Genomic DNA, 18,976 nt, shown 5'->3' on the forward strand with positions numbered 1-18,976 from the left:
TTTCTTCTGCCAGCTCGCGGAGCTACGGAGCGCGGAGAGTGCTGCTGCTTCTTTATTGCGTTTCACTTTCGCGATGCGCCTGATCGGGCTCGCCGTCGCCGCCGCCGCCACCGACACAGCCGCAGCAACTGTACCTTTCCTGCGCGCGACGAGACTCGGCTGCTCGCGTGCATATAGTAATACGGTATATGTACAGCGGATAGGTATATTATATCTGTATATATCGGCCGAGCGAGTTAAGGCGTGGCATCGTGCAGTAGTGGCTGCTACAGCGGCCAACATAAAGTGTAACGCAACGCTCGAACGAGAGGTCATCGTCTGAAATATAAGAAGCACCGCTAATTCTCTCTATATACATGCATATAGGAGCAGCAGCAGCAGTATAGCATGCTGCGATATCGCGAGCGCGGATTAGAACATGTCTCTTTCTCTCTCTCCCTCGGCTACTATTTTTTTTCTTTTGCTTTTGCACGCGAGAAAGTTAAAATGTATCGATGCACATGTATATGTACGCACGCACAGACACACACACACACACACACACACACACACACACATAACTAGTATAAGCACGCATTTATTGCGTAGGTATCTATACATGCAGTTTAACGCACGCGGAGTCCGATCAAGACCCGCTCCAGTCGTTTTCAATGTATCATTGTGTAAATGGTATATCGAGCCTACATAAAATGTTTATTATACACACACGCGCGCGCACAATATGTTTTTATCGCTATTTATGAACACATTAGCTATGTATCGAGTTTATCAATTATTATTTTCGTTTCAGTCGGATACACGATGGTCGTCAAGTGTTATTAGCCGTGGGTGACGCGGTGGTACTTCTCTGCTGTTGTTGGTGCAGCTGCTGCTCCGCTTCATGGACGCTGCCGTCTTGATCGCTACTGCTCGACCTCGAACTGAGATTTTCTCGATCGCTCAAGTATTCAGCCGTGGCTGCTGCCGCCGCTGCAGCTTGCGCTCGTTTGCTGTGTGTCTGCTGGTGCTGCTGCTTGTCGCCGCTCCAGGCCGACGACGATCTCGTCGTCTGATGCTCGGGCCCTGAGTCGGCGCTCGCGGCGTTGGCCAGCAGTCCGGGAAAGTAAGGAAGGGCAGCCGCAGCCGCAGCAGCCGCCGCCGCGGCCTGATTCCTCGACGTGATCTTGCCCATGAACGAGCGTATCTCCTCGAAGTACGAGTCGTCGGAGGTGCGCTGGGGCAGCTGACCGTGATACCTCGTGCGCACCTCGTCGAGTATCGTCGGGCCGTCGGCGTCGTGCTTTTTCAGATGCCGATCGAGATTCGTCTGCTGGCCGAAGCATCGCTCGCACAGCGGACACTTGAACGGCTTCTCCTTGTTGTGTATGTTGCGCACGTGACGCTGCAGATTGCTCGAGATGCTGAAGCTGCGCTCGCAGTACTTGCACTTGTAGGGCTGCTCGCCCGTGTGGGTGCGCAGGTGCCGCGTCAAATTGGCCGAGCGCGGGAACACCTTGCCGCAGAACTTGCAGGAGTAGCGGTCCTTGGGCTTGTTGCTGCTGGGCGGCCCGGAGGTCGCTGGCGAGCTGTAACTGGGGCCACCGCCGTTGCTCTGACTCGAGCTGGCCGTCGTGCTGGGCTCCGCCGCGACGAGGATCGGTGGAGACGAGGTGGCGGTGCGCGTCGACGAGGGCGACGCCGCTGCCGACGCCGCGAACCGGCTGCTCGGCAAAGGAACCATCGTTGGCAGTGCTCGGACCTGAATCTTGGGCATTTCCGGCACTATGGGTGGGGGCTGCGACTGCCTCTCGTGTTGCTGATGCTGCTGCTGCTTCTGAGAGCTTCGGTACATGGCTTCGAGCACGAGGGGATGCACCCCGTGGTGCGCGACTTGCGGCCCGAACAAAACAGCCGCCGAGTGGTAACTGGAGAGTGGCCCCGGCTGGGCTGTCACTTGTGGCTCCGCCGACGAGGTGCTGCTCCGCGACGGACTGCCGAGGCTGTTCTGATTCAGCACCTCGATGTCGTTCTGATTCTCGTCCCGCAGTCCCTCCTTCTTGTGTTCGAGGCGCAGATCCAGGGGTTGCTCGACGTCCACGTCCATGTCGGAGCTGGAGCCGCCGCAGGTCAGGTGGGGCCTAGCCGCCGGACTCATGCGCGGCTGATGCGCCGACGAGGTGGAGCTGGTCGTGCTCGAGGACGAGCCCCTCGCCTGCTGCTGGGTGTGGCTGCTCAGGTCGTAGGGCAGCATGATGTCGATGCCGGTCGAGGTGGCCGACTGCTCGACGGCCGTGCTGGCCACCTGACGACTGTGGTGCAGGTGGTGCTGATGGCTGCTGCTGTGATGGTTCTGGTGGTGCTGATGGGGATGATGGTGCTGCGACGACTGCAGACTCAGCGGGTAGATGCTCGCCTGCTTGGGACTTATGTGGCCGGGCATCTTCCGGGGGCTCGAGTCTTTTTCTCGCATGGCTGCTACGAAGCCGCTCGTCGCCGTCGTCGTGGTCCGCTTGTCGGCTCTGCTGTCCTCGTCGTCTTCTCGTTCACGTCGACGGCGGCACAGGCCGAGGTACTCGTTCATATCACAGTCTCGCTCGCCGCCGGCTCCTCTCGTCACGTACGGCAGTCTTCGCACCTCACGAAGACCCGCTGTTTCTCTAGCTCTGGCCAGGTTATACTGCTCGATGTGTCGACTAAATCACGCTAGTTCTTCGCTGCTGCTTCTGATGCATCTGTCTACCTGTAAAAATCACAAGAGCCAAATATTTAATCCAGATATCCAGATAATAAATTAATCGATTGATCTATATATTATTCTAGGGAGATGGAGCATCGCGTTAAATTGGCTATCTAGGCGAAAAGTCGGTGTATGACAGGTGTAATAATCTACATCGCGTATCACGTACTTATAACGGCGAGCTAGATTTCTCCGATCTCGACGCGTCGAAGGTGAAAACGACGCGTGCAAGTAGCACTGGTCTATACGAGAGTATGCGTATGTACTTGCAGTGCCGAGTTAAGTAGTATCAGCGCACCTATAGCGCACAATAGCTCCGATTTAGATTATACGATTTTATTACCGACATAATATTGAACACGCGCGTAAATGTTTACAGTATACATTATTATGCCTTCGTGATCGAGCAGACACACACAAGCACACAGGTACACGCTGTATAATAGCGATCTCCGCGCGAGTATTGTAAATGACCAGTGAAAGTTTTTTTCATCAATGGGAAATATCCGCATAAACGCGTATACATACATACGTATTTGTATGTGTATCTGGCCGAGCTCGAGAGCGTTTGATGTCTCTATAATGCCACTCCGTAGCACATGCGAGTGCGCCGCTCGACGTACTATAATAATGTATCGGTGTGTGTGCGTATATATGCATGTGCATGTACGCGCGCAATTGCCATACCTTATCATTAAGCGTATAAGGGTATATAATGCAGGCACGCGGCCATGGGGACTACTCGCTCAAAAATTTCCGAGTCAATTACGCATGAAACTGGGCGAGAAGCTGCAATTTCTGCATCAGTCGGCGGCGCTGCGCGTCCATACTTGCGGCTGGACTGTGCGGGACTGCATATCCTATATATATTCGTCGAAAACGACTTAATGTCTTGATCGCGTATATACGTTTCGCCCGGGATCCGTTCGACTTTCGTAATTGGGTAGAGATATATATGTGTGTGTGTGTGTGTGTGTGTGTGTGGGTATATGCGCAGAGCACGCAAAATACAAGCGAGAAGAGGTACAAAAGGTACGACGAAGAGAAAAAAGAGCTCCAGAGAGAAAGAGCGCATTCCTCAATTTCATGTGTTGTATTATATACGCAGCGATCGCGTTATGAAAGTATTAGTCTCTCTGTCTGTCTCTCATTTGACGCGTTAATGATCGGGTGTTGTCGCGCCGTCGCCTGTCGCGAACTGCACGTTTGTTATTTTCATTTAGCTCGTCTCTCGGAGGTTTCGTAACCATTACACGCTTATGTTATTACTATATAGGTACGCACATAATAAGAGTGCCGTATATACGCGCGTCGAGACATTATTCTCACTCGCGCGGCTATTAATTCGGGCTGTTTTTCTTTCGGGGCTATATGTAACGCGCGAATACTAATTGTACGTCGCCTTGATGGGATGAGCGCAGGCCAAAGTTATTTTATACAGCGTCCAACGAAAGGATATCGCGAGATGGTGATGACTCGAGAGAAAAATTATACACAAATGATGCAGACGCGTGATTTTTCCACTAACAAGACTGACTGAACATTTTCTAATACATCGTTTACCAGGAAATTATGATTCTTATTATTTTATGAGTGCGAGGGCCAACGATTGCCGATTGAATATTGCATATTTATTGGTGTCATGGAATATACTGAGAAACTTTCAAAATAAAAATGTGTATGTTTTTTAATAAAATTTATCATTCTGTGTCGTGAAGTTGAAACAAAGTTAAGCGATAAATACTATTATACTATATATCTACTATCTATTTCACATACTTCAATAAACATTTTCATTAAATTATTAATTTTATATACTTCAAGCATTCATCAAGTTATCAAAATTTCATTTATTTACTCCCGTAACTTTTTTCTTATATATTAGTGCTTCAAAGCGCCCTTGGAGCATACCATCGCATAATGCAATCTACTTGCAACTATAAATGTCATGACTCATGTCGATTGGTCATCATTATTGAATTTGTCCCGAAATTAATAATATGTGACTTTAACTGGGTCTTCAAAAAATTTAATATATTAATAAATATAAAAGACGGGATGACCCTTCAAACGATTCCATTTCACTTGCTGATAGTCCTGAAATGGTTTCGCCGAGACTTAAGCCTCGATTTAACCACTCCACTGGCAGCGAGGCGGATGCTTTAAACCATGCTGCCATCACAGATGGACATTTTTTTGGACTAATTTTAAAAATTTTACATTAGTGCTCCCTTTTTTAGTGATTTGATTATCAGAAACCAATATGAGGATTCACTAATCGAATACAACAATTTTGTCAAGTCATTCTAACTAGTCATTATTTCATTAAAAAATTTATGTTGTAGTAGTATGTAAATCATGAATTTTCAATTTAAATATCTGCGTTGTGAGAGTAAGCGAAACGAAAAATGCTGTATTTCTTATGATTTTTATTTCATTTTATGAATAATAAAATTATCTTTAAGAAAATGTCTATACTTCCCCCACAATGAGTAGTTGTGGAAATGCGAAAGAAAGATTTACCCTTCATGACTAAATATTGGATCAGACACCCGGAATGGTTTGGTCGAGTCTCCAACCCGGCTCGACGACCACTCCGCATGCACCGATGGCAGAGGCGGATGATTTGGGCCACTCTGCCACCAGATGCACATTTATTTCATCTAGTTTTTGTAGTTTTATATGACTACTTTCTCTTTCTGTGATTATGTTTCACTTGACTGGCTTCCCAATTGCCTCTCGAGCTCGTCACGCCAACTATTGTCAACTGGGAGTACAATCAAAGCTATGATTCGACCATTTATCTCAGGAGTCACGTCGCCTTACGAGCTCCACTTATACGTACATACTTCGCGATATATCTATTTTTTTGCCCGCTTGTCGTGGCCCAGAGTTTTAGCTGTTTTTTCACGTTCCTATTCTCATGGTCAGATATTCTGTTGGTTTAGAGTGTGTTTATGAATCACGAGTGTGGATCTCTGTTTCTCACGCTAATTGTTGTTGGCGCGCCCGGACCCGAGTTGCAGTTTTATACACAAAGATTAATTTTTGAGGAAATGTGTACGTTGCCCTGCGAGTGTCCTTTCTCCAAGACGATCACCAGCCTAAAATGTACTTTTCTTTTGCCAAGATTAATTTTTATGTAAAGATGAATTTCATAATACATTTTTTTTCTAACTGGGTAATGAGTCGAATTCATTTCGCTTCTCTTTTCAATAATCGAAATTAGACAATATTTTCATGTGATGCAAAACATTAGTGATGTATTTGTATAGTGAATTTCTTTAGCGAAGTACTTTACGGTCATATACTTTTAATCAGCCGCCATGTAGTGGATGTGTACATAGTTAATAATTGTAAATGTACCGTAAGTACAGAGAACTTAAGGGAAATTGTGTATCATTAGAAAAAGTGTGTTACGTGTGAAAAATTTTTCTCATACCCATACGCACAGCCGATAATTGTCATTTCGCGAAATGGTAGAAATTATCAATGCGAAATACAGTCTAGTCTAAAATTTATGTATATCGCATACATACTATACATCTATATTTGTATATATCTATCATATATATAGAAAGACTCGAGCTGCTGCACATAGATAAGCCATTGCAGCGACATACACATTCAGTGCATAAACGGGGTATAAATTTCTCTTTCATCTGCACGCAAGAATCTGCACGTGTTTGTGTGTGTGTGTGCGTGCGTGCTATGTGCAGCGAAGTACGTGTGTGGTTGCAACTAGAGGATGCACAAACACAGACTCGTAAACACACATACACGTACTAGCGAAAGAAAGAGAGATAAAGAGAGAAAGAAAGAGAACGAGAGAGAGAGAGAACCTTGCCTTCTAACTGGAGCAAAGCAACGGTACTCTCACTCGACCACTCCTGCATCAGCATCAGCAGCAGCAGCATCAGCTTTGGATGCTGTACTGCAGCTTCTCTCTTTGCTGCTCTTTTTACGTGTGTATCTACCACTAACACATACAGAGATACAGAGCGCCAGGAGCAGCAGCAGCAGCAGCAGCAGCATCAGGAGCCAGTATTATAAATCATTGGTGGCCGCGCGCCGAGGCGCACTGCGCACACGTCTGCACGCGCTGCTGCTTCAAATTGAAAATCGTTGAAAATGATCATTAGCGAACGCGAACTTGTATACGCGCGCTCATGCCATATACATGCGTTATATACGTTCACATGCATCGTAGCTCTATATGCACACATTGGTAGGCCGGACATTAATGCGCGCCGGTCGATACAGGTGGTAAAAATGCGCGAGATATCCTTGTCACCGGGGAGCTGCCTAATAATCGTCGTTATTAATTATCATAGATACGAGCTGAGAGCCTGCCTCACGCGCGTGTGTACATGCGTGCACAGAGAGAGAGAGAAGAGTATGTCCGAAGGAAAATCGCCATACATCGGAACCGGTCGAGGAAATTTTCAATTACACGCGAGCGCGTCTCGAGGCGGCAGCAGCAGCAGCATCGGCGACCAGAGTGAGAGAGAGAGAGAGAGCAGCGTCATAATAAACAGTTTCATTTCCAAACGTTTATTCATACGACCTACATCCTTTCTTTTATAAACCACGCGAGGGAAACCTGCGAGCAAATGCGCGCGCGGGCACGCCGCATGGAATTGCACAAATTTTCCGTCCGCGCGCGCATATAACGTCTAGACCGCTGGAGGCTTCATTATATCGTACATGTGTGTGTGTTTGTTTGTATACTTTTTCAGGAAGATGAGAAGTTCGGTTTAAATGCAGCGGAGCTTCTTTTTTGGGGCCTGGCGTATCCCATATATGCGGTAGCCGGTGCAGTGCGCCGCGCGTGCGTGAAAGTTCCCGAGCTACGCTAAATATTTATAAAAGGCAATTTGATCGTTATAATTCTGCAGAAAAACTAATGATGCACGCGTGCGTGTGCAGGAGAGTTGGAAAGAGATAGAGAGAGAAAAAAAGAGACGTCTTGGACGACGATCGGAGGAGGAGGATTTTTCAGTGTTACGTGAAATCCAGTTTTAATCGCGAGCTACGCCAAGGTAGAAAGGCGAGTGCCGACACTGGTGCATCTCTTTCTCTCTCTCTCTCTCTTTCTTTCCCTCGTCCTTGTCGTAACAGTATTTATTTTCTCATTCTTTCTCCGAGAGAGACCGTCGGCACACGCCCTTCTCTTTTTTCTGGGCAAAATTTCGATTTCTTTTTCAGTGAATATGTACGCGCTGTTGCACGTGACCTTTACTCATAGCTCGATATAAAATACACGACGCTCGTGCATAAGCGAGCAATAAAATAAAATATAAAAAATAAATAAATGAAACAAAAGCAAAACAACGACCGATCGTTTTACGACCTTATAAAAAAAAAAAGAAACAACAGCCAATCCGTCTTTTGTGTTCTGAATTAGGTGACGACGTGCGGTGAATTAGCGATCGTCGATGATTCAAAGCGTCTCATCCACAATGGCTGCCTAGATAAAGGCTACTGCTATATATTGGAAAGAAGACGAGGAGAGCGAGAGAGAAAAAAAATAGCGATCGAGGCTACTCGGTGCGCGAGCTTCGGCTCAGTTCGGCTCTCGGTAATTGCCGCCTCGTGCGCACACGCGACACACTCACACTCTCACACACACACACGATCATCATAACTATATCACGACGCATGTATATACGTTCACAGAGACGAGTCGCGATCTCGCTTATAAGCTCGTGTGTGTGCAGGTGCATACCGCGCGTTTAATTATGAATATTTATTAGTGCTCGCCGCCTGCCGCACGACCCATTACATCGTGATGTAACTGGAAAATATATAGATTGAAATTTTGCACATCCTTGTTTATCCTTAACGCGATCTCGACCGACTCCCTCCTCCTCTGCGAGCTGCGGATATTTCAATTTGTCTCGTCGATGAACGAGGCGAGTCTCGTACCGCTCGTCGTTTGCACGATCTCTCTCGCTCTTTCTCGCTCTTTCTCGCGTGCGAGTATTATAAAGATGAATTTTGCAAGCGCGAGCACGTCGCGTCGTTAACGTCCCATTGAATTAAAATGTTTAACGATCTCTTCTCTCTCTCTCTCTCTCATTTAACGTGTGTATGCACGCGTTATTATGTACATTGTAGAGATTTATCGACGCTTGTTTGTTTTGCTCGAGCTATAATATATGCGCGTTTACCGGTCGCGTGTGTGGGTGGCTGCCGCTGCGCACAACTATTATACTCGCGGAACATTTCGCGTACACAAGCGCAAGACGAGCGCACGACGACTACATCGCGCACGGCTTCTAGTTTTTTTTTTCATTCTCGATCGCGCACAGCTTGTAATATCTCAGGCATTACACGCGGAAGCTTAATTAATAAAACTCGCGTGTGTACGCGTGTATGCAGGTTGGGCATGTGCGCGCACCCCGTGTACACTACGTACGGTACAATGAAAAATGGCTCTCGGCTCGATCGTAGGAATTAATATTAGAATATATAGCGCGCGCGCGCAGATACGAAGATGTGCACTTCATATTGCCATTGCCGCTGCTGCTGCATCGCTCTCTTTTTCGCTCGCTCAGGCTGCTCGGCAGTTTTTCTTCTCGGAACGGAATGAAAAACCAGTTTACACGGTCGTTACATATAAATCACTGCCTCGAGATGCTCCGAGCCGCCTATAGGTATATACGTTCACGATCGTCGCGCGATGACTAATATAATGCGCCGAGATGTGCATTATATACATAAGAGAATATATCTGTCAATTTACGCGTCGTCGTCGTTGTCGACTGCCACGCGGAGGAACATCTCGAGCGACGCATTATAACGAGATTCGAAATATCGCACCGAAGTTTACGCGAGCGAGCCTCGTCGTCGTATTATATAGTCGCGATCGATGGACGTAGCGCATTTATATAAATGAGTTTGTGGCTGCCGTGCGTCTATGGACGTGCGAGCGCTGCCACTGCGTGAAATAATCTCGAGATGCGATCGCGTTTAGAGACACGCGCATATAGAGCAGCAGCAGCAGTAACAGAGGCAGAAGCAATTTAAATACAAAGATCGACGCGCAAAAGGCCGAGAGAGAGAGAAGCTCGATAAGATATCGACGTTGGTGGTAGCATGTATGCATCCTAGACGTACTTGGCCAATTTACCGTTATATAGGCTGCGCATCGAGAGCTTGGCCGCAGCAGCAGCATCGGCATCAGCTCCGGCGCAGATGTATATACAACGCGTACGCATGGCGAGTTATATATTCTTATTTCGCTTAGACTCGCGAAATACGTTCCTCGAGCTGCCACTGCGATGCTATGCGCCTCGAGAGCTAACAGCTCGTTATAAAACGTCCAACTCGGCTTTGCAGTGGCTGTGCTGATGCTGCACAATAGCGAATCATCGCTGCTCGATCGCTGCAGTTGCCATAGCTGCTGCTGTCGATGATGCTTTTTTCGGATCGATTGTCGCGCATTTAGTTCGAATATGGGTCGTGTAAATATATAGATATAATACACACACACACGCATCATCCGAGGTTCTTTTCTATATACGTGCGCTCATTGCTGCTCGTGCCTCACGCGCCTCTGTGTATGTCAGACCTTGACGAAGGTCTTCTTCTTCTTCTTCTTTTCTCTTTTGCGTATACAGCTCAAGCGCAGCGCGTCATCGTCGTCGTCGTCTTCGTGTCTCGTTTATTGCGCACCTTGGTGAATGCATGTCACCGCCGAACAATCCAACTCTTTCTCTTTTGTGTACATCCGCGTGCTCGCGACGAGATGATCTGCAAAATGTGTGCATGTATATAAAGGTACACGCGGATTACATGGACGCGCGAGTGCAGAGTGTTGTGTTGCGGCCGGAACCCTTTCCCTTTCTCTCTTTCTTTCTTTCTCTCTCGCCTGCAGTTCGAGTGTCCAAATTGACATTTTTGCCTTATCGATGCATCGCAACGCGCGGCCAACAGTCAATATATTCATTATGTGCGCGGCGCATATGTATACACATTATATACTCGGCCAAGACCATTTTCGGGCATCGGAAATTACGCACTGCATCGCACGCGTTGTTTATATTCTCGCTTGCGCGATGATTAAGTCGATGAATGTGTTTTTCTTTCTCGAAATCGAGGCTGCCGCTGCTGCAGCTGCTTTGGGATGTCTAATGCACGATGACGTTCTTTTTTTTCTTATTCTTTTTCTTTACATTTAATTTTCTTTTTTCATTATGCACGAGCGCGCGAGCCTTTGGCATGTGTGTACGCGCATGCCTTGATATATTTGCCCGATCGAGCGAGCTTTATATTTGCGTTTGCGGGCCTCGCAACTCTCGGCGCGCGATGTTTTTGTTATCCGCGCAGAATATGACAATATATCAAAAGGAGTCGAAAGTGTTCCATCGAAAGAATAATATTTTCATTGATCGAAGCTCCTTTTGATAATTGTGAAATCATCTTCATACATATGACCGAAGGTCTTGGAGGATTTCACGTCGCGCGTCGAGAGGATGTACGTCACTTTTTCTCGCCCCCTTCTCTCTCCTTGGCTCTCCTCTTTATTAGCATCGGAATGTTATTCTTTCGCGCGGTTGTATATTTTTCCTAATGTAATAATAAGCTGCTCCCGCGAGGCAAAAATTTCGATTAATCTCGTTGTGTCTGTGTCAACGATTAAAAAAAAAGAGAAGAAAAAAAAACAATATAATCGTCGTGTGTGTGCTCGCGAAGGCGATACAATATAAAAGTCACACAGGATGATTTGTAGAGGCGCGTTTAATTTTCAATTCGATCGATCGATCGATCCCGGACTGCGAGCGCGTACATATGTAATCGCTCGCGGCCGATGAGTCCGACGATATTAGACATATTACGCGCTGGTCTCATACATAACTGCTCTCCGGCCGATCCGAGGAGAGACATATTATGATACACATTGAGTACGTCGGGGCTCTTTTTTTTTGCTCTCTTCTCTCGATCGTCTCGCACACACACGTATTTAACGTACACATAGACACGACATGGCGGGCTGTTGGAGCTATATAGCTGCACTTACGTATATCGTCCGCACGCATTGACTTTGAAAAAACATGCAAAAGACTACGACGACTTGGAACACACGCTCGAGGCAATATGCAATATATAATCGGAATAACAAATGTTCTCGGACGTTAGATGTACATTATAGAATCGATCGACGAATCGGATAATAAAACGAGGCGAAAAAAATGAAGACTCCGCGTAGCGCTGCACAGAGAAGTGGGATAGTCAAAGGAGCAGCAGCAGCAGCAGCAGTAGTAGCAGTCGAGAGAGAGAGAGAGAGAAAAAAAAAATCCGAGGCACATACGCACTCGTTACATACTCCTCCCACTCGAACCTACACATATTTACCGCACTTGCATGTGTACGTGTGACGCGCAGCGATACACATATAGATTAGGATAGGTATACAAGATGCGGCTCGCGAGCCATCTTACGAGACTTTGAGCCACGGTCTATATAGCGCATCATCATCATCATGATATTCGTGTGGCGATGAGAGAGCGACTCTGCCTCTGCGCCACGGACGGACGCGCGAGTCTGCAATTTTCTCACTGCGCCGCGGAAAAGCCACAGATCTCTGCGGCTTAGGAGGAAGAAGAAGAAGAAGCCACCTGACCGAGCACACTACTCTGCTCACTTGCTTATTTGAGGTTTCACACAACCTACAATGTACATTATACGATTGTACCGAATTTTTTTTTCAAGCTCTCGATGCCTCGAGTGTGTAATTTATATTCATATACCTATTATCCGATAGGTGTCATGTATACGGCACGTAAGCGATTTACATGCGCGGGTGAAAAGATCATCAGCGTTAGCATATTTTGAAAAGTGTAAATATTTTTACAAATTCGATTTGTAGTTATGCGATCCGCGTCTCATCGAGCGACCTCGATAAAAAACATCATCATTATTCGTCGTCGTTCGCTCGCGATGGGCTCTCCTTTGTATACACGATACATAACACGATCTGTATTACTTGTAAAGTGAAACTACTGTTTGCTCTACGGCGAGTCGTCGTCGTCGCGGTCCCCGAGACATATTTTCTATCGTGTTCAAGTTGACGGATGACGAGCACACACTTATGTATCATACCATTATTGATACACATCTCGTCGATACCACCACTTATTTCAATAATTCCCAGTGCAAACGTTATTATTCACACCGTCGAGCGTGTCGACGAGGAATCTCTACTAATCCCAACGGCATGCCGAGTAGTAGTAGTAGTAGTCTTAATGAGAAATCATCGATTTTAATGTATACACGCGTGTGTGTACGCTATAACACCTCTCGTACGGATCGCGAGCGGAGTGTCAATGTTATTCCAAAGAGATCATCGCGGCGCGTGTGCGGGTGTATACATAATAGAAGCCAACGGAGCTGGCGCAGGATAACCACTCGTACATACCTATACGTACGTACGAATCTAACGGAAAAGGGTTGCTGTGTAAAAAGATAAAACCTCGCCCTGAATTCTTTCCTCCTCGTGTTTTCGCGCGCGCGGTAGCTTATATAGCAGTAGTAGTAGTAGTAGTGGAAGGCGAGAAAGACAGAGCTGCTCGGCGAGAGACTCATGAAATATTCACGCGCGCGGTAGCAACAGTAGCGCGCGCAACAGAGCAAAGGATCATTGTTTCTCATTTTCGAGGCTCGAGCCGAGTGGAGCATTATACAGTCGCGAGATCGTCGACGAGCTCCTAGGCTTTTCTCTTCTCGATTTTTATAATTTTCTTAGAGACGAGGTAGGGGAGCGCGATCCCGATAAACGCGCGCACCACTGCTGCATGTATATATCTCGGTGCACACACACACACACACACGCACACACACGCACACACACTTACGGCATCATTGACGCGACTCGTATTTTCAATTAGCCTGAATTTTTACCCTACCGCGCGATCGAGCGCATTGTGTACGACTCGCGAAGGATGAATTAAAAGTAAAAAAAAAAATACTTGTCCGTTCCTGCTAGTCATTGCGAGGAAAAATACAAGTCGCTATCGGCTATTGTGCGGACACGCTTGACCAATCAAGGAGAAGAAATTTTTGCCAACCGCGCGCTCGTACCTACATACACGCTGCTTGTCTTATTATATTTATTTTTTATTTAATTTTTTTATTCATTTTTATATCACGAAGTATTCCGGATAAGGCCTTAATAAACAGCGACGTTTGTAACAGAGTCGGGAAAATTGATTGTCCTCCGCGATACACATCACACCTTGTCGGCGCGCATATGCATATAATCATCATCATCAATCTACGTCTTCGCGGCCTTCTCTCTCTCTTTCTCGCGCGCGCGCGCGCCCGAAGAAACACTTTCTGTGCAACTCGGGCAGGCAGGCAGGACAGGCACATACACACTTACACACGTACGTACTCGAGCGCGAAATATAATATATAATTGGGTGAAAGACTCCCAGTGTGCCAAGCTCTCGTACGTACGTGTGTGTATATAATATATATAAAAATAAAAAGGAAAAAAAATTGGCAATTTACATTCCGCATTTGTGAGCGCGCGCGAGAAAGGTGAGCGTGTATATATGTATAAGAAGAGAGGACGACGACGATGATGATGATGACCGCGCCCTTTTTTTCGCACTTTATCTCGATGCACTTGCGCGAGAGAGCTCGAAACAACGACCGATGCGAATCTGCCCGCCGATCTCTCGCATTATTCAAAATGTTGCGCGCGCTCGCGGGAAGCTGAGCTTGAGCCGCGGCGGCGGCTGTGTGTTTATATATTATGTACCTCTCCCGTTTGATCAATGTCTTTATTAAAGAAAAGCAAGAAAAGAGAAGCGAAGCTCGCGCGAGTATACACACATATATAATATAATGCAGTCGAATCGATCGCCGCGCGCAGTGTGCTGAGCTCCGCGTGACTTTCACTGTCCGCGCGCCGCACCGTACCGTACCGATCCCGTGTTTTATATAGAGAGAGAATCGAGCTGGTATACATACACTTTAAACATATTATAATTCGCCAAATTCAAAATGCAATATATGTACACACATATAATATGCTATTCGTATCGTTACGTAATAACGACTATATGTAGGTTGCAGCCTTCGAAATTTTCGTACCCGGCCAGCGCACCAGTTCTTTTTTTTCTCCTGTTTTTTTATTACATTCGCGTGTATTATCATTGCCTATAACGATTTGCATGGCCTGTGCGATAATCCGCGTATATACGCCGATCTCGCATATAATATAAGTCGATCGCTTAACCGATTTACGCGCTCACTTTCGACGATCTCGCGCATAGGCTTTTCATGTAAATGACAATATGTACATCAGCTTGCAATGATTTTATAAGCGAGATTATGTCGTGCGAAGGCAGATCGAGTCAGAGCTAGCTAGGAGAGGGAGAAACTCTACTTTTCATACGTTCAATTGTAATTTCATGAAAAAGATATATTATAAAGCTCGCTTAGTAGAGTAGCTTGACTTGATCGATATAAATAGCGGACCGAAGATTCAGATACTCTTACGCGCGTTAGCTAACTGCTCCATTAATGATGCAATGTAATGTCGCTGCGATCGACTTATGATTTATAAGATGCACTCGCTGTAACTTTTCTGACTTTTTATTTTCACGTAATACGCATGGGAACGCGATTATTATCGATTTAATAATTTTGCCTCTCGTTGCTCGATTGATGGATCGATCGATTCCTCGATGTTGAAGAAACTCAAAGTCGATGCGACGAGCAGATCTTCAAGCTCATGCGCGCTCGACATTACGTATTATACGTCGCTATCGACATCGTATGACGCGATGCTCTGACCGAAGATGATCTACTCGGAAGATTCCCTCCATATATAGCTCGAATGCACGAAGGATTTCGTCACTGCACCGCCAACAGCTCATAATACCTCATTGTACTCGATCGATATCGATATTTCTCTAATTCAGCCTTATACGTACGAAGCAGAGTCGATCACTTTCACTTGCAGTCGTCGCGTACATATGTACGCATCGGGCGCGCGAAAAAACGCGTATAAATACACATGCTTTTTGTGTCGAGTCGCGCCGATACACACGTACATCGCACGATTCGCCCTCCCTCGAACTCGCAGGTCGTCGAAGAGAATTTATCGGGACGACGCAGCAATGCGGTGTACACTTATTATAAACGGAAATTCCCCCGCGTAATAATGCTGCGACGCACGTGTGCGATGTGTGTGTGCACTGCGCAGCCGATCGCAATTAAATAAATAAATATCTATCATGTACAGATGTAACTACTCATTTTTTGCGCTACCGCACGACTCGTGCGCCGCGTCGAGTCCGCTGTATTATATACATGTGCGTGTGTGTGTCTCGTGCGTTACGCATTCTTATTTAACCGATATAATTTGTTTGGCAAACGACTCGTTAGTTCGGGCACTTGTCTTTAAACGCTGCAGTTCTTCGCGACGGCTGCGGCGGCTCCGTAGCGTCTGCAGCTCAGACACGTGTGTGCGAGACATTGTTCGCGCGCGCGATGGGAGTCTCTCACGATTGTGTCTCTCTCGCTCGAGCTATACGACGACGAGGAGAGATATCCCGAACCCAGCTGAACCGCGCATATATACTATATTCAAATCTATACGGGTTAGCATTTTTCGCAACTTTAAGCGACTCTAAGCGCGTATCTTGCAATATCGGAGAATGATAAAAACCATCGCTTTTTTCCTCCTTTCTTTCGTTTTTTTTTCTTTTCATTTCTTTCGATGTATATGAGCGTCGGCGTGGAAGATGAATCGTGTGCCGAGGCTCGCGGAGAAAGACTGATAAATCTCGCGGTGATTTGTTGACGATTTTTCGCTCGCACACACGGTTCGGTGCACCAAAAGGACGAAAGCTGTTATTACCGCTCCTCTCGCGACTTGACTTATCGCTTTTTATTTTTAGGACTTTTTGTTTTAAATAATAAAATGTGTTGTATGCAAATGTCGCGCGAGAGGCTAAAGTGAAATTCGATGACCTTGACGAGTTATGAGATTTATTGACATCTTGGATCGCGCGAGCCCATAGGCACATACATGGCTGTATAAAAGAGATAGCGATCGATCTTGCTAATAATATCAATACATCAAGCGGCCGTCAATGTCGGTACGTCAACGATTCACTTCGCAATTGCGCCCGGCCGCCTGTCCGATTTTCGTCATTTAAAACAATCGGCCGGGACCTCGCCACCGCTCGATGAATTTCAAGAGCGTAAACGACTCGCGCGCGCGCGCGACTCGACTCGACGATCCCGCGTGTGCGGCTGTAAATTCTCACCGCTATATACGTATCTTATATACGTATAGCTGCAGAGATGTGCCAGCTAGATTGAAATTTATGAGACGAGGAAACGAAAGCTTTTTTTTGCGAGCGAGAAAGAGAGAGAGAGAGAGACGCACACTTGGCACAAACGCACTTGGCGCAATCGCGTGGGTGGGTTAGCTTGCGCGAGGTACTGTACATACGGTTTACATACGCGCGTTTTGCGAAAGATCGAATTTCGTTTTCTTGCCCGGGAAGGATGAGACACATACGCGCACGTACAGAAATAGGCACAGACAGACACAGGACGTAAGTCCTCCTCTCTGAAACGTTTATTTCGTCAGTTTTTCACACGCGTGGCGCGCGCGCGATCGTATACGTATCTTATATACAAAAACGAGCCTGTAATGCAGTCGACGCGACTCGAGTGCAGTGGCGTACACTCACAGAGAGTAAGTATGCAGAAAAAAAATCAGGGTGTTGATATCAGTTAAGCTGTATAATGTGTTGGTAGCAAATTTACCTTCTCTGTCATTCCATTGAGATCGGCTTTGGCGCGAGGTTGAGTTGAGTGAGAGTCGTTGAGTATTTCTCTCTCGCTCTGTATATATTACATATACAGAGTCGGCTGCTGCTGCTGCTGCATCGGCGGTCCCTGTTATATCGCGCGCTGCAGCTGTGCAGAAGGAGCTTCGAAGATCGCTTTTCGTGGGAAACTCTTGGCTCTTCGTGAGAGCGAATCTCTTTCTCTCTCTGTCTTTCTTTCGGCAGCGCTCGAGCTGCTGCTGCTGCTGCTCTCTATGAGTGTGTGTGTATATAGAAAAGGCGCGAGCGCGCACCCGCGAGACGCTCCTTACAAAACTGCAGTAGCTGCACACTGCCACACACGGTATAAGAAAGAGAGAGAAAGAGACTATATATCTATTTATCTACCTAGTAATACCACGAGTACTACTGCTGCTACTATTACTACGAGGCACAGTGAGTAGTAGTAGCGAGCTGCTCCACCCCGCGATTCTGCGGCACTGGTATATTTGTTGTTGTTTATGTGTACGAAATACGTGTCTTAAAAAAGAGATACGATCGCACTGCGAGCTTCGTCGTCGATACGACGATACCCACGTTATGTTGTTCAAAATCTTCGTTCACTGATAATATAAGTATTTGTCAATGGACAATATGCAACAATGCATTTATCCAAGCACACATGTACGTTGATCGACACTTTCTTTTAAGAGGCAAGGCGTTGTTGCTTTATATAATTTTTATTGATTTCACTAAGCACACGTTTTTCTTTTACTTGTCGCAAGCATGGACAACGTCCGCACGAAGATCGACGATCACTTTTTCTTTGCAGATTCAAATAAACTCTTCTTTTATAGATCAAACAACAACCGGCTTTAGACTTTATTTAAAATAAAATATATTCGCGTTGTTAAAAAGTAGACACGTTTCGCTCTACTGTCAAATACGCGTTCAAATCTCTCTCTCGCGGCGCGCGCGCGCGCACACACACACAACACACGAGCGTTTTCAATATACAATAATAAAACGCGGCTGCTGCTGCGTGCCTGTCTGCGTGTGTGTGTCCGTATGACTGTCTGTCCGTGCGGCTCGCCGGAGAGTAAAGTGAGCAATCGCTGGAGCTGCAGCGCCAGCCTCACCTCGTCGTCTCTCTTTGCGACGAGAGAGAGACTCCTATACCCTCCCGCGAGAGAGGATGAGAGAGGTATATTCGCCCGGAGTGTAGTATCGAGTTTGTCTGTAAGTGTGTGTATGTGTGCCGCGGCTTCCACTACTCTGCCTTGGAAGTTGTAAGCCTTCCTTGCGGCACGGCGCGTCGTTCGGCCGTTTGGTGGGGCCCGTAACGTCGCGAATGGGCGGCCACCGCGAGCCGCAACTTCTGGTACGTACGTGTGTGAGTCTGTTTATACGTGTAGTTGTGCTCTGTGCACCTCTCGACGAAGCTCCCACCAAAGGCTCG

The 18,976-nt window shown here is 46.6% G+C and overlaps 1 protein-coding gene across 1 annotated transcript; it reads right to left on the reverse strand.

The window, feature by feature from the left end:
• Positions 1–640: 640 nt before the first annotated feature.
• LOC106658219 (MDS1 and EVI1 complex locus protein EVI1-B-like) lies at positions 641–17,925 on the reverse strand. The gene is made up of 5 exons (XM_023459756.1): positions 17,516–17,925; positions 2,374–2,719; positions 2,290–2,338; positions 1,968–2,207; positions 641–1,904 (listed from the first exon to the last, which is right to left on the reverse strand). The coding sequence occupies exons 2-5, from the start codon at positions 2,558–2,560 to the stop codon at positions 809–811; spliced, it is 1,572 nt and encodes a 523-aa protein (XP_023315524.1). The 5' UTR covers positions 2,561–2,719; positions 17,516–17,925; the 3' UTR covers positions 641–808.
• Between the last annotated feature and the right edge of the window lie 1,051 nt (positions 17,926–18,976).

This window comes from Trichogramma pretiosum, unplaced genomic scaffold (assembly GCF_000599845.2).
Source record: "Trichogramma pretiosum strain Unisexual culture from Peru unplaced genomic scaffold, Tpre_2.0 scaffold104, whole genome shotgun sequence".
NCBI lineage: Eukaryota > Metazoa > Arthropoda > Insecta > Hymenoptera > Trichogrammatidae > Trichogramma > Trichogramma pretiosum.

Bases quoted from the DNA above. Each gene is read 5' to 3' on its own strand.
- LOC106658219 (XM_023459756.1), bottom strand. From the start codon at position 2,560: ATGAACGAGTACCTCGGCCTGTGCCGCCGTCGACGTGAACGAGAAGAC. The intron at 2,208-2,289 runs GTCGTCAGGTGG...CGACCTGAGCAG, and splicing joins TCAGCACCACCTGCACCACA to CCACACCCAGCAGCAGGCGA. The intron at 1,905-1,967 runs GTCGCGGAGCAG...GCCACTCTCCAG, and splicing joins CAGAACAGCCTCGGCAGTCC to TTACCACTCGGCGGCTGTTT.